Source organism: Oncorhynchus masou, chromosome 21, assembly GCF_036934945.1.
Source record: "Oncorhynchus masou masou isolate Uvic2021 chromosome 21, UVic_Omas_1.1, whole genome shotgun sequence".
In the NCBI taxonomy this organism is placed as follows: domain Eukaryota; kingdom Metazoa; phylum Chordata; class Actinopteri; order Salmoniformes; family Salmonidae; genus Oncorhynchus; species Oncorhynchus masou.
In genome coordinates this window covers 31,763,862-31,789,887 of record NC_088232.1, presented here as the reverse complement: position 1 = coordinate 31,789,887, position 26,026 = coordinate 31,763,862, and the positions used below count along the sequence as shown (strand labels likewise).

Below are 26,026 nucleotides of genomic sequence, written 5' to 3'. Positions count from 1 at the left end.
TCCCCCCCCCCCCCAGGGCCCAGGGCTCTGTGATGTGCAGTGGGATTAGCTGGCTCATTTTCCCCTCTTAAGAGCTAGGGAAAGAAAACAAACTCCCGTCATATGGGGCTGCGCTGTGGGGACTTGTAGTAGGTACCTCTCCAGTATGATGGATGAATCCCCCCCCCCTTTCTGTCTCTTTGTGTTTTTCTTTCTCTCTCCCTCCCTCTTTCACTAATTGAAATGCTCTTGCTTCTCCCTATAGCTCGAGGTGCTGTGTAAACTGATACCAGTGTTTTGGAACCCACCTGGGAAAAGGCTTTTCTTCCACAGTATACCGGTGTTCTATTTGCAATATGCTACATATGACAATCAATACTCCCGTGTGTGTGTTTGTGGGTCTGTCTGGCGCTAACAGCCATTCTGTGAAGAGCATATGCCCTTCCATTGTTTACGGACCCATTTGTTTAACGAGGACACTGCAAATTCCCCCCCGCCTCCAGCCCACAGTATTCTCCCTGCTCTCCAGGGGATAGATAGATGGATACTCAGTACCTGCCAGGCATCTCACTGCCTTGAAATGTGGGTTCCTGTATCAAGTGGCTAGTTTCTGTTGGGTTTCCATGCCGTTGATGTCCTGTCAGGCAGCCTCTACCGCCCCCATCAGACCAGACAGGTGAAGTACAGGTCTGTGACAGTCCTGGATGAGCAGTGGCAGTTGACGCTTTGTGAAGAAACTCAGGATTTAGGCATCAGCGTAAGCCTCTGTTCTTTATAATGCCTTCATATCAGATACACAACTACCTGCGTCATTCATACCCCTTTGCTGTGTTTTCATATAAACTGTCCTTACAAGTTGTGATTGCAAGTTGTCAATCACTGCAAAATGAGTGAGTATTTCTATAAGGGTTAATGTTAAGTGTCTTACAATGATTGTGTTAACACCCTAAAAGTGGTCCCCTCTTAACTAAGTGTTAGTGATACTCCGTATGGCTCTCTGAGAGACACAGACACACCCTCTCTGTCAGTGGGGTTGACCCGCTAGTGATAAGATATATGATCATGGAAAAGGAGTCGATGGCCTAGTAGTGACTGAGTGTGTGTAGACTTGTCACTCAGACTGAGTGTCCTGTGTACAACGGGGGGTTTTGGGCCGTGTCGTATCATCCTAATGGTCGTGGAGGATAGAATCTCACACTACCATGTCCTGGAGGAAACTCCATCCCAGGGAAACGAGACTGGCCTCTGGCCCCCGATGATGAAAGGCTGCTGTTGACAGATATAGTATACCTGTGAGAGCGTTCTATGTTTGGCTCCACTGCAGGGGTTTTGTTCCTGGCCCGGCTGGATCTGTTCCAGGGTTTTTAGCTTGCATACCTTTTAGGAAATTCTGCTGTATTGTTTTTGCAGAGGAAGTGTATTGTTATTACGGTTTTGGGAAAGATACGCAGGTCACTGTACCCTGTAACGCATACACACACACACACACACACACAGTCTCTGGCTCGGTCCTGCACAGCGCTGTTCTTAGGGCAGCAGGGGATGGGGAGGGGTAGTAGAGTTGTGAGTGTGTGTAACTGGAGCTTGCTAAGGAATGCAGGGGGTGTTTTTGGAGAAGCGGGGCGGGGTGAGGAGGGTGATTAGGGGGTGACAGCTGAGTGCTGACCCCTCTATAATGACAAATCATCCGACAGGTGTGAGGCTCTGCACCACCACCCCCTTATTCCCAGGCCAGGATTCCCAAACTGCTGGATCGGAGCGCTAAAGGAAGACTTCCGGACATGAGGCCTGCTGTCCAAGAGGCTCATGACTGGCCTTTCAGAAGTATGAAACGGGCCTTTGTGGAGAGATCCAGCCAGGGCCTCCCAACCACTGACCTTAACTCTCAGCCCTAATATCTTACAGTAGCTCGGCCATCTTCAACCAGGAGGCCATAGAGTCTCCGATAGGTGAAAATTGATTGATTGGGTTTCGCCATTGTTTTTCGCACCATACACAGAGTAGAATTCTCCAAGTTTTGTTCCATAGCGCGCTAGTGACGAGTTAGGATGCTCAGTCTCTGACATGAGTCATGGGAAGTAACGAATCGCTTTGATCCTTTGTAACAGCAAAAAAAAACTACTGCAGTCCCAGGATCAGAGAGTGTGGTCTAGGAGCAGACAGGTGCTGAGCTGCAGCCTGGTCTGGGGTCAGTGACCAGACCTTTGTGAAAGTAAAGTGCAGGAGCAGAGGGAGGGAGACATGCTGTAACAGCAGCTGGTCATCGCTACTAGACGCCATGCTTCAGTGATTCACGGCTTTTCTGATAGGAAAGAGCTTCGATTATGCACTCTCTCTCACTCAGTGCAGATCATTTATACTGATACCCTATTGTGTACAAGAGCACAACCCACTCAGACCTGCTTAAGGTATACAGAGATGTTTTAATATGGGAATGCAACCTGTCAAACCCCATAGTTTCAATCAGCAATGTGTAAGAGTGGTCCACATTTAATGCTTTGTCATGTCTGTATGTGGTTTGTGAGGGCACCACTAAGTGATGGTCATGATCTATAGGCAGGCGTGGCAGCATTATATCTGAGCTCTTCTTTCCATCGTGGCTGGGTTTCCCCACAGCCAACACATGGAGTCTAGACAGGAGCCCTGATCCAGCCAGCCTGCCAGTCCTTCACATAATATAGCTGCTTCAATCTAGGCTGTTTTCACTCTCAGTCCTGCAGCTATTTTACTGAAGAAGTCTAACACCCTTCCTGCCTTCCACACACACAACCTGTCTTGTTCATGTGTGACAATAAAACTTGAAACTGAACACAAAGAGAAGTTACACTCAGCTGGAATCCACTCGGAATCTTCCGGAACATTTTAGCATGGGCCGCCGGTGTGTAATTTTCCAGGCAAAGGGAGCAGGGAATACTTTTGGGGTCGAGGCGGGAAATCCAATACTATTATTAGCTTTAGCAGGAGAAATTGCCCAGGTATTCACCGTTCCAAACCAGAGAGGAAATGTGCTGTTAGCTCCAGCAGTTTGGAGTTGTTTGGCTCTCAGAAAAGGGTGGATGGCAGCATGAATACTGAGAAACAGGGGTTCTAGAATAATATTTTGATTACTCCATCAGTGAGAATATTGTTCATTGTGGTAATTCACTCATCCAAGACACTCATGTTTTTAGATTTAACACTAGGTTCCTTACAGTTCGCCGTTGCCATGCCTCATCTGATTTAGTTTATTCAAAAGTGTAGGACAATGTAGTATAACAAAGATAACTGTTGAATAAAAGAGCTTGGCAGTCTATAGGATCCACAGGGCATGTGTGTCATCATGGGTTTTTGTATGAACTAAAGAACCAACTAAAATCACCCATGCTCACAAATGTCATTCAGTCATCTCTATCGTCTGCATTAGTCTATTCCCGCCCCCCTAAGCGACATAATGGACCATTCCAAAGTGACCCATATTTACCCAATAACAGGAGGCTTTGAAAAGGCCCAGATCGAGTTGCAGTTAATGCTCCAGTGGGGCCCGGAGAGTGAAAGATGTTACCGGCCGAAACGGCTTGGGTTTCAGAGGCCTGTGAACAAAAGGCAGCCAGTCCTCTGGGAGAAAAAGAACGAGGGGTAAGGGAGGGAAGGAGGGTGGAGAGAGGTAAGTCTAACTTTGTCAAAGCTGGTTCAGTGCACCGTGTATACTGTTAAGTGTCTCGTTCACACAGTATGTATAGTAGTCAGTCGATCGTGGTGTGTACCAAACTTCATTGTATGTTTGCAAATGTTCTACCAAGAGTCCATGAAATATTTGTCTGTCTATTCATTGTGTGTCTGTAGTCTTCCTCTGTCTGTGTATTCAGTGTCATGTACAGTCAGTGTTATTTCCACTAAAGAGAAGGGTGATGTGATGGATTGCTGAAGTGTGTGTGTGTGCGCATTCGTTGGAAGCTTCTATGCTGGTGTGTGTATAAAGTAGAGCTTTGGGACGAGATGCACTTACAGGAGCAGAGTTAATGGAGCAGTACTGAACTAACGGGTGGTGTTAGGGGGAGCAGAGTTAATGGAGCAGCACTGAACTAACGGGTGGTGTTAGGGGGAGCAGAGTTAATGGAGCAGTACTGAACTAACGGGTGGTGTTAGGGGGAGCAGAGTTAATGGAGCAGTACTGAACTAACGGGTGGTGTTAGGGGGAGCAGAGTTAATGGAGCAGTACTGAACTAACGGGTGGTGTTAGGGGAGCAGAGTTAATGGAGCAGTACTGAACTAACGGGTGGTGTTAGGGGGAGCAGAGTTAATGGAGCAGTACTGAACTAACGGGTGGTGTTAGGGGGAGCAGAGTTAATGGAGCAGTACTGAACTAACGGGTGGTGTTAGGGGGAGCAGAGTTAATGGAGCAGTACTGAACTAACGGGTGGTGTTAGGGGAGCAGAGTTAATGGAGCAGTACTGAACTAACGGGTGGTGTCAGGGGGAGCAGAGTTAATGGAGCAGTACTGAACTAACGGGTGGTGTTAGGGGGAGAAGACAGACTGTTGGTTTAATGGCTGTAGACTGGAGGACTGGCTGGTGATGATACCCAAAGGTGATTTTACTCTGCATCCTCCTGCTCTTTCTCCATCTCTTGCTCCTTCTCCCCCCATTATTCTCTCTTCTCCTCCTCCTTAGGGGCAGACTGGTATAAAGTTACAGGGCTCTCAGCTTTCTTGGAAGGAATGACCACATGTGTAGCTTGGGGATTAGATTAGCAGGAAGAGCAGACTTAGCCGGACTGGAAATAGACCACTTTTTCACTGTTAAAGGCCCAGTACAATATAATCAATAGACGGCACTCATCTGCTGTGGGGAGAGGAGCAGGAAGCCATCGGAGAAGGCCTCCCTCAAGTGCGCCGTGAAGGACCGGCTACAGGGAGCTCGTGCTTAATGAAGTTATTATTAATAATCACTGCGATGCCTGTTTTGGACTTGTTGTTTCTCTAGTGGGTGAAGTGGTCTTTATGTACAAAACCCGATCTGCCCTCTCTTTGTATGTCTGGAACTTAACCACTGATGACTAGACTTCATTTTCTGTTAATGTAAGTGCATAGCACATTAGTAAATGCCATATTAATGACCATGTATATATTATGCTTAGCAGTTGGTTTTTAGATATTAGTCTATTTTCCATATATTGTATATCATGGAAACTCACGAGGAAAAACAATGTTAAATACACACTGACACGCATCCAAACTGCCAAAAAGAAATGCTCCATAAACACATATTCCAACACACGTATTCCACACACACACACACACACACCACCTCCTCCTCCTCCCTCCCAGTTTCACTCTGAGCCTCCCCACAGGTGTTGGGTTACTCTGTAAAGCAGACTGAACCGGAGCACAAATCAGAGGGCTGTCTGTGCTCTCGCTTCCTATTTCACTTTGAAGTTTCCCTGGCTCTCAGGGACAGGGGGCACAAAGCCTGACTCGTGTGGGGGCTTTAGCACTTTCTGTTGGGGCTGTGAGTGTGGGAAAGGAGGGGGGTGAGTGTGTGCTGTCTTTGTTGCTTTGGACCTCAGTCGCTTGAGGACTATGTTAGCTTAGTAGCCAGAGACTGTAGAACCCACTGAGGGAGGCCAAGAGGAGGAGGGAGGAGAGTTGTTCCCCTAGTGCCCACTGAGCTAACTGACAGCCCAGGACCTGAGTGTGTGTGTGTGAGGAGGAAGGATTAGAGAGGGTGGGGCTACAGGTCAGGTCACCCCCCAGTGGAAGAGCACTGGTCACCATGGACTAGGGTCTAAGTCGACAGCTCGGCTGTTTTTCCATCTACAGCTCAGAGTGAAAATAAACAGTGACATGCCATCTTCTGAAAAGCTGAAATAGGGTCCTTGGTGGGCTAGGGCTACATCTGTACACACTTAAAAATAAAATAAACCCAGAATGCTATATGGAGTGGCTACGGGTAGAGTTTCTATATCCCACTTTGTCCAGGCTAAAAGCATTTTCTGCCATGTGCCCGCTCCGCTGCCTACGTAGCTGCTGTGCTGAGTGCTCCGCTGCCTACGTAGCTGCTGTGCTGAGTGCTCCGCTGCCTACGTAGCTGCCTACGTAGCTGCTGTGCTGAGTGCTCCGCTGCCTACGTAGCTGCCTACGTAGCTGCTGTGCTGAGTGCTCTGCTGCCTACGTAGCTGCCTACGTAGCTGCTGTGCTGAGTGCTCCGCCGCCTCACCTCCTTGGTCGCCTTTTGTCTGGTCACTGGTGTAGCCTACAAACTTCATGTTGTACAAACAACTTTTCAAACTATTGCATTCCCTCAGTAGGCTATTAAGTATAAGCGCGATTTCCTGCAAACGTCATGTTGTACACAACTGTATGAACTATTGCATTCCATTCCTCAGTAAACATAAGTGTGATTTCATGTTTTTTCTTTTCAGGAGGGTAGTAGGCTACATGCAGCTATTTACATGTTTAACACAAAATACATTGACATGTTCATACAAATTTAAGCTACATCATCATGGTTCAGAAGAGGGTAAGTTAAAAAGTGAAACGTGGGGCAGTTTGGGCAGCAGTTACATTAGAAAAACCAATGTGTGTGTCTGTAAAATAACACATGCGCAGAATGTGATCCAGATCCTTAGTGTTGAGAAAGAGGTTTTGGGGGGGGGAGTGTAGCCGGGGTCGTTTTTAAAGGCCTCACCACCTATGCAGACTGTCGATTGATCTTTACATCACATATACAGTAGTAGTTAGTAGCAGTGATGCTAATATAGGGATGTTGAAGGAGAGGGGATAACAGACTACAGGTGCTTACATGAGGCGTTTCTTCTCTCTTTCCATTTGCAGGTATCTGAACCACGTGCGCATTGCCCAGCCCCAGGACATGTGTGTCATCGAGCCATCCAGGATGCCGTTACTGGACTGACCCCCTCTGGAACTGACACAGAAACTCAGAAATATGAAGCTGTCAATTATCACAGGACTCAAATGACCCCCCCCCCCCTGTTCTACATTGTGGAGGGAGCTATGGACAGTGGACTTTGGTCTGAAGTCAGATCAGGATGTATATGTTGCCATTTTTGTATGATCTTATTTTTTTATTTAAAAAAAACAAACACATGAAGCCAGTTGTTGGATAAGAAAACTATTGAAACAATGCCTAATTGTGGGACCTGGATAATGGACCAGTATTTCAAATACAGTCAACACATACCTGTTTGTATGTTCTTTTTAGGTCAAGGCATAACCATGATTTAGATCATGTCAGCTTTATTGACACTATTATAAAATAACATGAACAGAGTTCAAAAATAAAATGTACAATTCCATTTCTCAGAATGAGCTCCTTGGTCAAATATATTCAATTTGTTGTCTCTGCACACTTTTGTCTCTTTGGGGCTGGTTCTTCTATGGCTTCTGAGGAGAGGACAAATGGTATTAGTATTTTCAGTCTTTCAGAGAATGCATGTGTGTTATACTGTTTAGGGTTGGTGCCAATTAAAATTAAATGTGACATTTCAAATCTTGAATTATATTTGAATTCATTCTTCAAGTTATTGCATTGGAATTTGGACTGTTTGATATAATCTTTGGAATTTCTTATTTGTACATTTCCCAGTTAATGGAATTAATGCACTTAGTATCAAATTGACTGTAGGATTTGTTTTAAATAATTTCAACTTCTATTTCCAATACAGCTAGGCTGTCAGAACAGTGACATAAGCCTGAGGGAATTGGAATTTGTTGGATAATATTGAAGATTGAAATCTCTGAATTCAAAGACTGACCTGGAGTCTGAATTGGTGGAATTAACCCCAACCCTGGTACTGTGTGAATGAAAGCTCACCTGTCTGTGTGCTCTCTCTGCTGAAGAGAACCTCTTTGGGGATGGTGAAGCTCACACACATCATCTCCTTGTTGGGGGCCACGTTCCGCACTAGATGTACAGAGCACAGCCCCTCTAGGGAGAACCCCAGGCTGGCTGAGGCCCTTTCCACCACGTCTTTCTGGGGGTCATCCTCCTTAGAGAACCCATAGCAGTGCACCTGCGGCAGATTCACATCACAGGAATGTCCCTGGTCCAGCAGGCCTCTGAAGGCATCCAGGAACTCCAGGGCCAAGGCAGGAAGGTTCATGACCACATGCACACTGACTGTCCCCTTCATCATGACAGGCAGCTGCTGCTTCAGTGGCCCCTGGATGAAGGCCCTGCCATCCAGGTTAAAGGTGGTGACCTTACGCTCCACCTTGTTCAGTTTGCAGTTGTGCTGCAGCCAGCGGTGAGACTCGGGGTTGAGGTCGTTGGCCAGCACAGTGCAGCCACGGCGGGCAGCGGGGATGGCAAAAGGACCCACGCCAGCAAACACATCCAGCACAGTGTCACCGCGTTTCAGAAGAGCCACCACACGCTCATGCTCGGTGCTAAGACGAGGGTTCCAATACACACGGGAGAAATCAAACTCGTATGTCACGCCGTTCTCACGCACCTGCAACAATGAGAGAGGAATGCAATGCCCACGCCTCTGATTTCATGATAAAATATGTTTAATCAAAAGCACAATCTCATAGGACTTACTTTAGCCACCATCTTTTCCTCTCCAGCCATCACCTCCATCTTGAAGTTGCGGTAGGCGGAGTCGATGGTGTTGGTCTTATTGACCACACAGGTCACCCCAGGGTTCTTATCCATTATGACTTGGCCTGGAAATGGATTTGCAAGACTGCATCATGTCAGTAAAACAATGAATCAGCACTATCGTATTCCTCACACACACTTAACGTATTTCATCTCTAGCTTGACCACTCAGGAAATACAATCCTGGGAGCGTGGTCAGGGATTCAAGAGCATAAAATACATAACCTGTCAATAGCATTACTGTTACCCATGCCTGTCTTCTGACAGATTGTTGTAATGCAGAATAGTACATTATGTTTGTGGCACACTCACCTATGAGGTTTCTGTAGGGCAGCTGGTGGTCCCGCAGGTTCATGTGCGCAATGTGACCCACTCGACTAAACCCCGAGGTGACGTCTTGGCCTTCTGGCAGCACAGCGCGCAGAATCTCCTCACTCTTCAGGTTGTCATAGGTCAGCCGCAGCTCGTACCGCTGGAGCTCTTGGGGTACTCCAAATGACTGCAACGCCTCGGCTTCTGCATCGCTGAATGAGCTGGGTGAGGAGACACTGGCAGGGTCCAGCAACAAGAGCCTCTCGTCATCGCTGCCTTCAACCTCAACCACTCTTCGTATGCCCGGGCGCTGGAGTGCTACTTTTTTCAGGCTCTTAACCAATTTATTGAGGACTTCTTTAGGCACACGCAGGGCTGGGACAATAACTGTCTGGGAGAAGACGTCTTTATCCAAACAGGTCATACCTCGGACCTCAGGAGGAGCTGTGTATAGGCTGGGATCCATCCCGCTGTGTTGATGCTGCTCAAGCATCGGCTTCGAAACACTCTCAGAACAAGTTGATGCTCGGTCCGGCTGCAGGACCACTGAACACAGGGTCCGGTATCGACAGCGAGATTTAACGCAGTTTTGAGTTTGTAGTAGTGAGAAGATACTAGGAACAATCCTGCAAAGACAAATCGTAGAGGTCTCCTTAAAATATGACCTAAATATCAACATTAGAAAAATGACTAACTAATAGATATGACAAATGATTGGCAAACAACATTGAATGCTTACTTTTTGTTAATATTATTGCATGGAAAGATCATACATTTATTCAATAAAACCATAAACATTAAAACGCATTCCCCACCTCAACATCGCTTCTACAGAGCACGCGCATGTTTAGACGTCATCATTAGTGGACTTGCTGTGCATTTCTAGCCAATCCGCGACGAATAAAACCAGAAGCGTTTTCATGTCATATGACCACCTCAAATCAGCTGTGAGAAGTTGCATATACGGGTCCTCATAGTGGAGTAGATTTAGTTGGTTAAAGGAAACGCTGTATCCACCAGGCACCACGAACTGCACAGCTGAGGTAGCTATTGTATTGGTTGTTGTAAGTAACTTACTGCTAACCTCTCGCTTGAGGTCAAATCACCCGGAGACTGATTATCAATGTAGAAGGCACCACCGTTCACACTGATCATGGCAACAAGACCACCCCTCTCCTGGGAAATGTAAGTGAGCATTCAGCCTCTAGCCAGGAATTAAGAGGCATCAGTTTAATAATTGTGTGCTCACTTATTGGCATCCAGGATTTCGTTAACGTTTCTTTCTGCAACAGGCGTAGGATCCCTTGTATGTTCCACGGTTACATCTAGCCCACTACAATTGATTTCTAGTAGCTATGCAGTCTTATAAACTGGGTGCTTCTAGCCCAGAATGCTGATTGGCTGACAGCCGTGGTATACCACGGCTATGACATTTTTTTACTGCCCTTTATTATGTTGGTAACTAGTTTATAATAACAATAAGGCACCTCAGGGTATGTGGCCAATATACCACGGCTAAGGGCTGTATCCAGGCACTCGGCGCAGCGTCATGCATAAGAACATCACTTAGCCGTGGTATATTGGCCATATAACGCACCCCCTCAAGCCTTGTTGCCTAATTATAAACGGGTGGGTCTAATCCTGGTTGCTGATTGGTTAAAACCGCATTCCAGCTGGTGTCTATTCTACGTGTGACCACCAGCTAAAGCTATTAATACCTATTTACTATCTCCCATTACTTTTAGACTAGAAATTGGTTTTCAATAGTGGAGATTTGTATAAAACCTGGTCTGCCTGACATTTGCAACATTGTTTAAATATTGAAATTTGATCTCCAGCTGTAAAGTAAAATAGTCAGAAAGGAGGACTGGCAGGTAGGTAGTGGACATGAATCACATGCTCAATCGGTGCAATTCTATTTCACATGACAACTTTAGTTCCACTTGCATTGTCTCTCTCAACACTTTGGAAATCATGCACATTCTAATTTCATGCTGTTTGTCATTGCAAGTCCACATTTTACAGTGGTTTGGCCCCAGGGAGTTACAGTACACAACTCACTAGAATTCATGTTTTTTTTTTTATTCTCGAGTAAACAGATGGTGACTGTTAGACTACGTATTTCTTGCTGTTTTCGATGTGGGGCCATTCCACTTTAACGGAATTAGGCTGAACTTTCAAAGTTTTAATAAACCACAGCTCTATGCACTAGGACAACTTTGAACAATTTACACAAATCTTACAAAAACACTTCATGGAAGAACTGTACAGATGCTAAATTTGGTAACAGAATTCCAGTAAAATCTCCCTCTGTATTAAGATTCAAAGATGTCTGCAGAAAGAATGGGGTGTCAGCAATGAACTGCCTAAACATCAGATTGTTACCAAGGTTACCCCATGGATATTCAGTTTAAAAAGAGTCTCTATAAACCAGCATTTTGAGGAAAATGATATTTCCTTTTTTACTGGTTTTTCTGTGCTGTTGGTATTTTTGATGGTAGGAGGTGGAGATGGGGTATCCCCAGGAAAGTGTTGTTTACCCAACATTATGTGGCACCAATGGGTTCTGTAGCTTGTATTTTCAATCTCCTGACATGTTGCACTTGATGCACAATAAGTAAACAATAACCGATCGTATTTGACCGACGCACGTTTCCTCACAATCAGCTGGAAGTGTTTGTTAAATTTGCCAGCTGATTGTGTGGGACGGTGTTCAGTTAGGCTCATCTATATAGTGTTTATCACGTGTGAATTGCGTCGGTATTGAAAATAGAAAACCAGAAATACAAATCGATATACAGACCAGCGTACTGACGGTTAAGTTGATAACACTTCCCAGTGGTTATTTTGTGTCAGACATAGGGACAAATTCTGAGGTCAGTAAATTGAAATTACTTTTGTTTAACATTCTGACTTGTAATTGGTCTGTTCCGGAATGATAAGCATATATGTTAGAGACGAAAGTGTAAGTATTTAATAATCGGATTCTAAAAGAGGCTAAACTAAGACATGACTCCTTGAGTTTGAAAACATTTATTTAGGTTATTAAACTACAGTAAGTGAAGTGGATTTACACCCGGTAACAGAATTAGAGTAACAGAATTATCTCTTGGGTCCCTGATCTTTACTATATATAAATGCATAATTATGGATATGAATATCATTCTCTTCATGGTGATGTGTCCTAAATAGGTACACAAAGGTAGAAATATGCAATATTGCATTTATGGGAATTATTCAACACACTGGCTATTAGTTTGAGGTCCGCCACCAAGCTAGACCAAATTTGGTTGGTCCAGGTCGGACCAAATCTGAACCAATCATAGATGTCCAAACTTGTGAAACATAGACATCACAGTACATTATATTATACTGTACTCTAGTGTTCTCTACTGTACTGAACTCTACTTTTCTTTACTGTACTGTGGTGCCCAAACATGTGAAACATAGACGTCCATGATTGGTTCAGATTTGGTCCATTCACCAATCATAGACGTCTATATTTTTTGGGCCAAATCAAGGCCGGTTTGAACCAGCCCAAAAAACCATGTCAGTGGATGTAGAAATCTAGGCCAGGGTCGACACTCATAGGTGAGTGTGCCACATCTAGGCCAGGGTCGACTGGGTAGGAGTCAGTAAGACCTGGGAGAGGTAACATTAACTGGAGAGAGAGGGGGCTCATGAGTAGGAGTCAGTAAGACTTGGGAGAGGTAACATTAACTGGAGAGAGGGAGGGTTGTCATACTGTTTTCATACTCGCTTTGACCACGACAGAAAGGGAAAGAAAACCGTTATGAGCTGAACATGACAGTATGCCAGTGGAAGGGAGAACCGTAGCAGGTGATCAAACTGTGGTTTGTGACTACTATGATTCCCCATTGTAACAAATTTAATTACAGTAATTACGTTACTGATTTTTCAGTTATTTACAAGTTTTAATCACTTAATTCATAAACAAAAATGGATATCAGAAAAACACTAATACATTTGTAGGTCTACCTTTACTTGTTACTTCTGTAAACTTTCCTTATTCTCCCTCCTCATGCGGTAGATAAATTAGAAAATGTCTTTAAAAAAAATTCCTTGTGCATTGAAATTCCTTTACCAGAACCCAACATATCTTTAACTTCTAAGACTTTTTGTGGTAGCTGTTTTCCAAGACTCCTTTTCAATCTGTTTGACCAGAAATCAAAGCCATTACTTATGCCTAATTTTTAAGATAAAATGTATCTATGCCTTAATTTCACAAAATGTAAAGTCTCTTAGCTTTCATTTGCCACCCAATTTTATATGTTCCTATGAACTTCCCATGTTGCTGCTCATGGGACCTTTTTACATGGAAATGACCTGAAACATTATTTATTTATCACACATCCCACTGTAAAGTGACGCTGAAGTGAACCCTAGAGTTATTGACGAGACAAATAATGACCCCTAATATGAGGTCAAGAATTGCAACACAAGTCTTTAAAATGACTGATGGTTACTCGTTATGATGACTGATTACAGCTCAACAAACAGGCCTACAAGGGAAGTGGAGCACCTCAGACATTTCAGTGCAGCACAGAGGGAGCCTCTCCTCTTGCTAGTTCACATATCCCCTCTTGTAGTTAAGGCTAAGGGAACTCTGTCATAAAGATCTGTTGTGAAGGCCTATGTCAAAATACCGATCACTCTTAGCGAGCACTACAGGTCCACTACTGCATACTCTGATAACCCCAAACTTCCCCTGCATTATTAGTCTGCTGTATATTTATCCCTCCTGATGTAATAATAGCGCACTTCCTATCCACCACTGCTGGAACCATGACTATATCAGATCCAATAACTCATAGGTTAATCCAGACTCTCATACTCTGGTTTGCTTTGACATTGACACCAGGGTTATGGCTGGATCTCCAGGATATCCCCTATTAGAGGCCAAACCAAACCAGGCATCATTGTCAATACACCCAGCTCTGGCAGCTGTCCTGCAGGCTAGGGCTCAAATCCACTCTCCTCATGTCCTATTCCTTTCACTGATCCCACACTACATTCCACTGCAGTGTTCACATCACAGTAGCACAGTGGGTCTCAGAAAGCTTTCCTCTAAATTGATTCACTTCCTGGATTATGTTAGAATTTGACATTGTTCTTTCATGTAATAGTACATTATTTTTTAGTGAGCTGATTGATTTGACTGAGTTATCTGTATGTCTACCCCCCCCCCTTTCTCTTCTGTCTCTCTCTCTCTTGCTCTATTATCTCCCCAGAGGAGGCAAGGGATAAAGGGGCCTCCTTCATCTGTCTTCAATCTGATGAAGGTCATCATGGGCAGTGCCATCCTGGACCTGGCCTATGCAATGGCCAACACCGGTATAGTGGGCTTTGGGTGAGAAGAACAGATGCATATTTTAGTTAAAATATAGAGCTGCCCCCTAACTCCTTCGTTTTGTGCTCACTACTCAGCTCTTTCTCTTGAAGCTCCACGCCAATACACCCATCTCCTTTAGTAGCGAAATGATAACTGTAGATTGTTCTAGATGTAGTAATTTGAGCTGCAGGGACCGAGTGGACAGGAGTCAGTATTTTACATCAGTGTGTCACTTTGGTGGTGAATATTGACTCCTGTCCACTCGGTCTCTGCAGTTGCTGCTAGTGTCCAGTATGGCAGCTTACTCTATACACCTCCTACTGATGGTGTATGATCTAACAGGTGAGTTGGCATTCAGATCTCCACTCAAACATCAGTTTAATTTCATTAGGCTGCCACTGTGTAATGTCCATTTAGCTCTTACATTTTTTTATTTAATTTAATATTTTGTATTTTTTAATTTGTATTTCTTATTCACTCTATATACGAATAACAACTTAGATGCACACAAACAATGACTACATCTCATCTGCCCAGACCTGCATGCTCACCCCCCCCCATCCCTAGTGCCTACATTATTGTTTGCCACTTGGTCTTAAATTGTAGCCATTTGTTTTCCTCGGTCGCCCATGCTATTTCATTATTTCAATACAAAATCATTAGATATTTTCATTGTGTTAATAATGGAGCTTTGATTTTCAAGTTTTTAGTACATGTTTTTCAAGATGAGTGATGAGAAGAGAATTGTCCAGACTATTGGATATCTCATGACACCCCCATATGTCATGTCATGTCTTGAAATATGCAGACAGATGGATATTTGTTCTTTACATTGTAAAACTTCTGTCACCTAACTTTCTAGCTCCGCCCACAACTTCTGGAATTTGTAGCATCCTGAGAAAGCATGGTTTATTGAGTCATTAGTTTTACACTTAGGACATGACTCTGCCATTGTGCTGTAGAATTTGTGAGTTTTGTCTCTTGTATAATACATTCTCTACTTCAGTTTATACTGTATTTTCGTTAGTTATGCTCCAATCAGTTATTTTTACATCTGGGTTCCATAGTTTCTATTTTTTTCTTAGAGATTGTCAGTTGGATATGCTCTCTGCAAGGTTTTGTGTATCTTCCCTATCATATGAACATACTTTTCAGACTCAAATAAGATTCCCTCAAGGTTGTTTTGATGTCCAAAAGATTTCAAATCTACATTTCGTGATAGTATTTGAAACTATCTACATTGGTCAGTCCAAAATTACTTCTTAATTTTATCAACTAGATAAATGTATTTCCTGTTGCCAAGTCATTTACAGTTTCTATGCCTTTAGTTTTCCTTGTGGACCAATTTATTGTTGAATTCTGAAAAGCTATCCAATGATTGTTCCATAGGGTTGTGTTTTTAGGACTGATATTGGTTCTTGTAGAATACGTTTAATTTTCTTCCATATTGTCATAGTGTTCTTAACTAAGAAGTTAATGTTTTTATCTGTACCCTTTGAAAATAAACACGTAAAAAGATTCTGGAGATGAGCTTCTTCAGTATGTACCCATTGTTCCCATTTGGTGCATTTTAACTACAGTGCCTTGCGGAAGTATTCGGCCCCCTTGAACTTTGCGACCTTTTGCCACATTTCAGGCTTCAAACATAAAGATATAAAACTGTATTTTTTTGTGAAGAATCAACAACAAGTGGGACACAATCATGAAGTGGAACGACATTTATTGGATATTTCAAACTTTTTTAACAAATCAAAAACTGAGAAATTGGATGTGCAAAATTATTCAGCCACCTTAAGTTAATACTTTGTAGCGCCACCTTTTGCTGCGATTACAGCTGTAAGTCGCTTGGGGTATGTCTATCAGTTTTGCACATCGAGAGACTGAATTTTTTTTCCCATTCCTCCTTGCAAAACAGCTCGAGCTCAGTGAGGTTGGATGGAGAGCATTTGTGAACAGCAGTTTTCAGTTCTTTCCACAGATTCTCGATTGGATTCAGGTCTGGACTTTGACTTGGCCATTCTAACACCTGGATATGTTTATTTTTGAACCATTCCATTGTAGATTTTGCTTTATGTTTTGGATCATTGTCTTGTTGGAAGACAAATCTCCGTCCGTCTCAGGTCTTTTGCAGACTCCATCAGGTTTTCTTCCAGAATGGTCCTGTATTTGTCTCCATCCATCTTCCCATCAATTTTAACCATCTTCCCTGTCCCTGCTGAAGAAAAGCAGGCCCAAACCATGATGCTGCCACCACCATGTTTGACAGTGGGGATGGTGTGGTCAGGGTGATGAGCTGTGTTGCTTTTACGCCAAACATAATGTTTTGCATTGTTGCCAAAAAGTTCAATTTTGGTTTCATCTGACCAGAGCACCTTCTTCCACATGTTTGGTGTGTCTCCCAAGTGGCTTGTGGCAAACTTTAAACGACACTTTTTATGGATATCTTTAAGAAATGGCTTTCTTCTTGCCACTCTTCCATAAAGGCCAGATTTGTGCAATATACGACTGATTGTTGTCCTATGGACAGAGTCTCCCACCTCAGCTGTAGATCTCTGCAGTTCATCCAATAATTTTGCACGCCCAATTTTTCAGTTTATGATTTGTTAAAAAAGTTTGAAATGTCCAATAAATGTTGTTCCACTTCATGATTGTGTCCCACTTGTTGTTGATTCTTCACAAAAAAATAGTTTTATATCTTTGTTTGAAGCCTGAAATGTGGCAAAAGGTCGCAAAGTTCAAGGGGGCCGAATACTTTCACAAGGCACTGTATATGAAAAAGCCTTTGTTAGTGAGTTGATACAATTCCAAGTCTGGAAGGTTTAAACCCTCAGACTTAGGAAGATGTGAGCGATGTGTTTTATTTGCCCATTTAAAGGCATATGACCGAGTGTACTTTTTTAAAAGAATGTCTTCGGTGGGGTAATTGGTAACACTGAAAATAAATGCAAAAACCTTGTCAGCCATGCCGTTCTACAGAGGTTTATTCTACTTGTAAGATTCATGGGAAGATTAATTGAATTAGATCTGCTTTCATATTGTTGAGTAATGGAATATTTATTTATGTTTGTTACTTACTAAGTATCCTAAGTATTCAATATTTTTGTGGTCAACTTAAAGGATTGCTGGGGATGGTCAGTTATTATTTTTCCTATTGCCATTATTTAGTTTTTTCTACCTTTTTATTTTTTATCCTGAGATGTTTTAAATTATTATGAAAATATTTTCATAAAATGTATTTCAGCTGGAAAGGTGAAAGCTTCCAAAGTTTTGAATAGAAAAGTCCATTCAAGATGGTTGAAAGTCTTTTCAGCATGAACAGCCATTTTAATGATAAATCTGTCTTGTTTATTTGCGTATTGTATTAAACTGTGCATTCGGAAAGTACACAGACCACTTGACTTCTTACACATTTTGTTACGTTACAGCCTTATTCTAAAATTGGGTCCTCAGATCCTCAAAACGTTCTACAGCTGAAACATCGAGAGCATCCTGACTGGTTGCATCACTGCCTGGTACGGCAATTGCTCAGCCTCCGACCGCAAGGCACTACAGAGGGTAGAGCGTACGGCCCAGTTCATCACTGGAGCTAAGCTGCCTGCCATCCAGGACCTCTACACCAGGCGGTGTCAGAGGAAGGCCCTAAAAAGTGTCAAAGACCCCAGCCACCCCAGTCATAGGCTGTTCTCTCTACTACTGCATGGCAAGCGGTACCGGAGTGCCAAGTCTAGGACAAAAAGGCTTCTCAACAGTTTTTATCCCCAAGCCATAAGACTCGTGAACAGGTAATCAAATGGCTACTTGGACTATTTGCATTGTGTGCCCCCCCCAACCTCTCTTTTACGCTGCTGCTACTCTCTGTTCATCATATATGCATGGGTCACTTTAACTATACATTCATGTACATGCTACCTCAATTGGCCCGACCAACCAGTACCCCCGCACATTGGCTAAATGGGCTATCTGCATTGTGTCCCACCACCGACCACCCGCCAACCCCTCTTTAACGCTACTGCTGCTCTCTGTTTATCATATATACATAGTCACTTTAACATCTTTGGCCCAGACTTGTGGGGTATTGTATGTGGATTGATGAGAAAAAATAACAATTTAATCCATTTTAGAACAAGGCTGTAACGTAACAATGTTGGAAAACGTCAAGGGGTCTGAATACTTTCCGAATGCACTGTATGTATCAAGTTTGGTCGGACTTTTGCCATTATATTGCTTATAAGCTTTATTTTATTGTCACTATTTATTAAACTCCTATAATCAGCAGGAGACTACTGATTTTCGTGGTTTAATTTAACTTGAATAACTGTTTAAAAGGAAGTTTCTAAATTTGATTTAACTTTTGCGGAGTATGATATTATCAATGCCCTAATGTACGACTTAAAGGCATCCCTAATTATATTGGGTGTCTGCTTTATTCTATCATCTATCTACGTTTGTCACTTATTTAGTCCATGTATTTGAATACATTTCGGGTCCAGAAGATGCACTCTGTTCATTCTCCAAATTCTGTAACTAAGAGTATTTTCTATTGGTGTAATTAAGCATGATACCAGAGAATGATCTGATATCCCTATATCATGAATGTTTTAAACCAGTAAATTGATGAGTGCATTTTTGGAAATAGAAATGTAGTTGATTCTTGAATAGCTTTTCTTACTTGGAATGGTGAGGCAGATTTGCATAAATACTCATTAGATTTTATTTGCCGTGCTCACTTCCTTAGCCAATATTGGGGTTGAAAGTGATCATTAACATAACACTGTTTAGCATAAACTCATAAAACAGCCAACAGAGTGAGTGATGGTTCTGACGAGTTTGAGTTCGCATCATCTCACTCCACTTCATAGTTTTTCTTACTTGGAGAAAAAAGGAGTAGTCTTTTGTAGTTGGGAATGGTGATCTCCAGGTGTCCTGTAAATTATTTGTAGGGATTACATTTTTCAGCCTCTTTAGATGCATCTGTCAATCATTTGTGTGAATTCGGTCACCTGCTAAAATAATAGTTCCTATCTGGATTTTTTTATTTCAGCTTTATTTAACGAGGCAAGGCAGTTAAGAACAAATTCTTATTTTCAATGACGGCCTAGGAACAGTGCCTTGTTCAGGGGCAGAACGACAGATTTTTACCTTGTCAGCTTTGGGATTCGAACTTGCAACCTTTCGGTTACCAACGCACTAACCACTAGGCTTACCCTGCTGCCCCATTTGATCTAATATAGCTTGAATTTTGTCTAAAATTGTGGGATATACAATGAAATCAGTGTAAGGTATAATTCAACATCAGAAAATTACCTTCTTGGTCCATGTTCTGGGATTCAAAGATCATCATTTTCAACTTACGTTTTAGTAATATAAGTAATTTTTACATTATCTACAAGATTCTACTTAATCAGGTAAGAAAGAGCCCTAAAACATGCTATGATTTATTGATTCTGATATTAGTGAACATCTGTTTATGCCTAGTACAGTACTACACAGAACACTGTTATGGAATCTATTTAGAATCTACGTTGGAAATAATCTATCATACAAGTAACCCCCTTTCAATTATGTTTATTCTTGTTGGAGTCAATTCACAACCAAAACTTGAGGGAAGGTCAGCTTTGCTTCTTTGCTCGTACATTTTGTTCTTAATGTTGCACCCTTGGATGTAGTTCCACTGTCACATTTTTAAATGAAGTAGCACCATTAAAAAGTAACATGTCTCAGATCACTGTGAGGTGGATGTGGGTGGCTCTGTTTACAGTCTCAGTGATGTCACAGCCTCTGAGTATCAGATGGGTGGGGAGTGGGAGGGGCTAAGCCTGGGCACATTTCCTGTAACTGCTAGTTTGACTAGTGTTTACTGCTGTCAAACTGGGACTCCTGCTGGAAAACAAAGCACCCTTCACCACTAAAACTTCCCTGTGTGGCCATTGGCCTGAGTCCCTGATAACCTTAAACGCCAAGCCACTGTCCCCTCTGGCTCTTTCCATATGGGGCTGGAACACACTAATTGGTCTGATGGTGACCCTCCCAGTCCCACCTTTCACAATGATGAGAGACCTAATGGGAGCCCCCCTCCTACCTACCTCCCTTCCTCCCTCAGCCCTACTTCTCACACAGATGGGAGCCGAGGAGATCTCTCTTGCTCACTCATTAGCAGGAGGGTTGAGTGGGTTATTATTTCCATGCCCTGTGGAATGTTTGTGGTTGTCCCAGCATGGAGCAGTGTGTGAGGGCCTATGCACTGCCATGCCCCCCTGCGTCTGTCCACACGCTTGGCCCCCTTTTTTTTATAAGGGGTGCATTTAGCCCCACTCTGGGTAAACACTTATCTACCCTGCCAAAGGCTGATGGGCCAATTTACCTTAATTACTACATGGCTTAGGGCTCTCACAGCCCCCCCCCCCCCCCCCTCTTGATGAGATGAAAGTGCCTCTGGGCTGTGTTAAATACACCCTCCCACTGTGTCCACAGGGTACACGCATACACAATATACAGCACACAAATTCTCATTTTTTTGTTGTTAATGTCCTTATTGCAACAACTTTTTTTATTTTTTTTAATCTTATTTTTATGCCTTATGTTTTGATTAGTATTTTCTCCACTACCAATGTGTCTGCATTGTGGTGCTTGTGAAATATGTTGTACACTTACAGTAAAAGACTGCATGACTCAAAGGCTGCTTTTACACAGGCAGCCCAATTCTGATCTTTCTCCACTAATTGATCTTTAGCCCAGTCAGATCAGCGATTTTGCCAATAATTTGGCAAAATATCAGAATTGGGCTGCCTGTGTAAAAGTGATTCCATCATGTTTCATCATATGGCAAAGTATGTGTGGACATGTGAATCTATTTTATGCATGATCTAAAAGTAGGCTCACGTCAGGGCCTGTAATCCACAAAGCGTCTGAGTAGAAAATTGGTTTTGCGTGCTGAGAATATTTTACTTCTACTCTTATGGGTACAAATAAAAGCTATGCATGGAGCCTCTTTTTAGTCATCAGTCCCACCTAGTCGACAAATATTTAGGAGACCTCGAGCTGTTCTAACCAGTGAAGGGATACCAGCAGATGTCTTGATAATAGAAAAAGGCAGCGAGTTAGTGGTTCCTGTGCAATTGCTTTTTAAAAGTTGTTAAAATAATGTATTGAAATTTCTATATGATCAATCCATAAATAATCTAGACCTGCAACCGTATCAAACTGCGTTTGACAATGATTTTACATGTGGCCTATTTCACATATCTAAAATAAATACAAGGCTAATAAATAATCACATTTTTCTTTCAATTATTTAACCTAATATCACGTTGTTTAAAAAAGCCTACATTGGGAATGCATAAAAGAATTGGGCAATTAAGGCATTTGATTGTGTTCAATTAAAATTATTGAAAGGTATAACGTTTTATGCAACATTATGGGCAAGTGACTACCGTGCGATAGTCGGTAAACGGTATTGACGAGTTTGTTGATAACTGTAATATTATCAAAATTCAGATTTTAACGACCCTCGGGATTGGTAAAAAAAATATACACTGCTCCAAAAAAATAAAGGGAACACTAAAATAACACATCCTAGATCTGAATGAATGAATTATTCTTATTAAATACTTTTTTCTTTACATAGTTGAATGTGCTGACAACAAAATCACACAAATATTATCAATGGAAATCATATTTATCAACCCATGGAGGTCTGGATTTGGAGTCACACTCAAAATTAAAGTGGAAAACCACACTACCGGCGGATCCAACTTTGATGTAATGTCCTTAAAACAAGTCAAAATGAGGCTCAGTTGTGTGTGTGTGTGTGTGTGTGTGTGTGTGGCCTCCACGTGTCTGTATGACCTCCCTACAACGCCTGGGCATGCTCCTGATGAGGTGACGGATGGTCTCCTGAGGGATCTCCTCCCAGACCTGGACTAAAGCATCCGCCAACTCCTGGACAGTCTGTGCAACGTGGCGTTGGTGGATGGAGCGAGACATGATGTCCCAGATGTGCTCAATTGGATTCAGGTCTGGGGAACGGGCGGGCCAGTCCATAGCATCAATGCCTTCCTCTTGCAGGAACTGCTGACACACTCCAGCCACATGAGGTCTAGCATTGTCTTGCATTAGGAGGAACCCAGTGCCAACCGCACCAGCATATGGTCTCACAAGGGGTCTGAGGATCTCATCTCGGTACCTAATGGCAGTCAGGCTACCTCTGGGGAGCACATGGAGGGCTGTGCGGCCCCCCAAAGAAATGCCACCCCACACCATGACTGGCCCACCGCCAAACCAGTCATGCTGGAGGATGTTGCAGGCAGCAGAACGTTCTCCACGGCGTCTCCAGACTGTCACGTGCTCAGTGTAAACCTGCTTTCATCTGTGAAGAGCACACGGCGCCAGTGGCGAATTTGCCAATCTTGGTGTTTTTTGGCAAATGCCAAACGTCCTGCACGGTGTTGGGCTGTAAGCACAACCCCCATCTGTGGACATCGGGCCCTCATACCACCCTCATGGAGTCTGTTTCTGACCGTTTGAGCAGACACATGCACATTTGTGGCCTGCTGTAGGTCATTTTGCAGGGCTCTGGCAGTGCTCCTCCTGCTCCTCCTTGCACAAAGGCGGCAGTAGCGGTCCTGCTGCTGGGTTGTTGCCCTCCTACGGCCTGATCCACGTCTCCTGATGCACTGGCCTGTCTCCTGGTAGCGCCTCCATGCTCTGGACACTACGCTGACCGACACAGCAAACCACCTTGCCACAGCTCGCATTGATGTGCAATCCTGGATGAGCTGCACTACCTTGTGTGGGTTGTAGACTCCGTCTCATGCTACCACTAGAGTGAAAGCACCGCCAGCATTCAAAAGTGACCAAAACATCAGCCAGGAAGCACAGGAACTGAGAAGTGGTCTGTGGTCCCCAACTGTTGTCTATTCCATTTACACAACAGCATGTGAAATGTATTATCAAACTGTCCACTTAGGAAGCAACACTGATTGACATCACAGAAGTGTGATTGACTTGGAGTTTAATTGTTAAGTGTTCCCTTTATTTTTTTGAGCAGTGTATAATACCTCCTAAGATATTCTAAACTCTCACCATTCCAATAACAGGGGAGGTTATTAGCATTTCGCCTCCAACTTTCTCACTCAACATCATTCACAATTAATTTAGGATTATCCATAATCATAGTAGCATCCACATTAATTTAGAAACATTATATTCTTATTTACAATAAGTGACTCCAAAATGACACTACATTATTTACCATTTATTTATATTGGGTGCAAAATAACCTGAAACAACGAAAAAGAGAGCAAATGCATCCAACAAGTTTGTAGAGTCACAAGTTTGACGCAGTCATTGTGTGCAAGGAATATGGAACCAAATACTTAACTGTTGACTACACTTAAGTGAATTTGTTCCAATAATTTTGGTTCCCTAAAATGGGGGGACTATGTACAAAAAGTGCTGTAGTTTCTAAACGGTTCACCCGATATGGATGAAAATACCCCCTTGTATCATTTCAAATCCAAAATGGTGGATTATAGAGCCAAAGTAGCAACAAAATTGTTGCTGTATTCGGCAAGAATTTAAGAGTAGGCAAAGTGATCCTGTCAGGCCGAATAATCTTACGTTTTACCATTGCAACATTTAATGTATAGTCATATTCAACATTGTCTGAAGCGTGCTATTGAGTTCACAGCTGGCGATGCCTCATCTTGATTGTTGCAAATGATGGGTATAACCAATGTCAATGAGCTTCATGACCATCTTTCCATTGCAGTACCTCAAACCGTCTGTCGTGATTACCAGCGAAGAAACTTTAATGAATTGAATTTATTGCTGGCTCAGTTTGTCTGAGCATCCAAAAACCTGCTCTGCGCTGGGAGCTTTTTTTTTTTTTAGTCTTAAAACATGTTTTAGCAGGATTCCTAAGACCTTTTCTGAGACGCTTTGTCAATATGGTCTTTGTGTTCCACATGACATACTTAAGATTAAACTCCAGGCTAAGTGTTGTCATGTTCTGTATTTATCATAATATGTGTGAGCCAGGAATATCACACTGTAGCTATACCACTGGGCAATTATGTCCCAGGAAGGGAGATTACTGGCACCCCCATAGTAACTGCTCTAAATAAAGCGGGCCAAAACTGTAACTGCAGTTAATCCAGGCCCAGGGCAGCGACAACAGCTGGAGTCGTTCAACCTCAAAAGAGCACAGGGAAGAGGACAAAAACCATTCTTTTGTTGAAATATAATTTGATCAGTGAGAAATTAAGCTAATTGCTAGCACACAAATAAGTTATTTATGTTTGACCAAGTAAGGAGTAGGGCTCCCGAGTAGACTGTCATTGTAAATAAGAATTTGTTCTTAACTGACTTGCTGACTTAACTGACAAAAATATGAAACTGTGGCTTGGAGTATTGTCTAACATTGTCGAAAGACCCATGGGGCGGCGCACAATTGGCCCAGCGTGGTCCGGTTTAAGGGAGGGTTTGGCAGGGATGTTCTTCTCCCATCGTGCTCTAGCGACTCCTGTGGCGGGCTGGGTGCAATGCACGCCTACACGGTCGCCATGAGTTCGGTGTTTCCTCCGAAAGGGTTTGTGTGGCTGGCTTCCGGGTTAAGCGGGCGTTGTGTTAAGAAGCAGTTGTGGCTTGGCTGGGTTGTATTTCGACCTTCGCGCCTCCGGAGTCCGTACGGGAGTTGCAGCGATGAGACAAGACTGTAACTACCAATTGGACACCATGAAAAAGGGGTAAAAAGTAAATAATGAAATGTAAAAATCTGATACTGTATTCTGTTTGGTGTGGGATTTGTGTGGTCCATGAGTGACTTTTGATCATTTATTTGGATTTCTTACATCTTAATCATTGTTAGGTTTGATCCAAATCAGATGTTGTGTACTATATTATATGAATCCTATTAATTAAAATGGGCAATTTGGGTGCAATCAATTATCTTAATTCCTCAAATAAAATTATATAAAAAAATGTTTCAGGAATGCTTATCTGTTTCTAACTACAGAAGCAATTTCAGAACAATCTGAGGTGCTAGGTTTCATAGCTTGCTGAAATGACATTGAACAACTTGTTGGCATGTGATGCTAGGGTTCCCTCACACATCCGGTGAGAAAAATGACACTTTTGAAGGCAGTCTTTCAACTTCATGTGTATCTGTGTGAGTCCATGATAGGGGCCTAGTGGGTGTGTCAGTCTGTGTGGGAAGTAGTGTTATTGGAAGAATTTTCTAATGAAAACAATTAGTGGATCAGTTGGGATTAGGGTCTAGGTTAGTTTAAAGGAGACGGGAAGAGCAGCCCCAGGACAGTCTGGTTCTGGTCCCAAGCAGCTAGCCCAGGCCCTCCCTCTTTCCCCAACCTAATCCCTAACACTGTTTCCCTTTACCATAGCCACTGACTAACTCTCTCTCTCTCTCTCACTTACCCTGATCCAAACACTTCTCCCCTCACTTCATTTGCTCCATCTGTCCCTTTGCCCCTCTCTCTCCTGCTCTGTCATATTCGGGGTGGCAGTCTGACCCAAAGGAAGTGACCTAAAGTCCGGCCTCTGATTGGCTGTCAGAAGAGTTTGGGGGGAGTGAGGGGGCGAAACACCTGGATTAGCGTCAGGGATCATTATGGTTAGCATTCCTTCCCTTTCCATTCTGGCCGCCCTGACGGGGCTTCTGCAGTGGGAACATCTGCATAGTGTCTAACTCAGCACAGCAGGCTTAGCTGGGGGGATCCCCAGAGTCTGCTGCCCCACCTCTGTCAGCTTGCTCGAGACGAGGACT

General features: G+C 43.1%; 2 protein-coding genes and 1 pseudogene across 4 annotated transcripts in view; 2 read left to right on the top strand and 1 right to left on the bottom strand.

Annotated features, from left to right (window-relative positions):
- LOC135508140 (CDK-activating kinase assembly factor MAT1-like) overlaps window positions 1-7,478 on the top strand; it is a 49,210-nt pseudogene extending 41,732 nt beyond the window's left edge.
- On the bottom strand, window positions 7,021-9,755 carry LOC135508139 (tRNA (guanine(37)-N1)-methyltransferase-like). Of its 2 annotated transcripts, none has more exons than XM_064928129.1 (5): window positions 9,707-9,755; window positions 8,892-9,517; window positions 8,520-8,644; window positions 7,791-8,430; window positions 7,021-7,360 (listed from the first exon to the last, which is right to left on the bottom strand). In XM_064928129.1, the coding sequence occupies exons 1-5, from the start codon at window positions 9,712-9,714 to the stop codon at window positions 7,305-7,307; spliced, it is 1,455 nt and encodes a 484-aa protein (XP_064784201.1). In that variant the 5' UTR covers window positions 9,715-9,755; the 3' UTR covers window positions 7,021-7,304. The 2 variants fall into 2 exon arrangements, with proteins under 2 accessions (XP_064784201.1, XP_064784200.1); XM_064928128.1 differs by having other exon boundaries at window positions 9,631-9,714.
- A 77-nt stretch (window positions 9,756-9,832) lies between these two features.
- The window catches only part of LOC135508141 (solute carrier family 38 member 6-like), a 35,024-nt gene continuing 18,830 nt past the window's right edge, over window positions 9,833-26,026 (top strand). For both annotated transcript variants that reach the window (XR_010450759.1, XM_064928131.1), the window contains exons 1-2: window positions 9,833-10,076; window positions 14,144-14,262. The gene's annotated coding sequence lies outside the window, so the exon portion shown is untranslated. The remainder of the gene's footprint in view (window positions 10,077-14,143; window positions 14,263-26,026) is intronic.

Bases quoted from the DNA above. Each gene is read 5' to 3' on its own strand.
- LOC135508139 (XM_064928128.1), bottom strand. From the start codon at position 9,689: ATGTTTATGGTTTTATTGAATAAATGTATGATCTTTCCATGCAATAAT. The intron at 8,645-8,891 runs GTGAGTGTGCCA...ATCCATTTCCAG, and splicing joins GCCCTACAGAAACCTCATAG to GCCAAGTCATAATGGATAAG. The intron at 7,361-7,790 runs GTGAGCTTTCAT...TCCTCTCCTCAG, and splicing joins CAGAGAGAGCACACAGACAG to AAGCCATAGAAGAACCAGCC.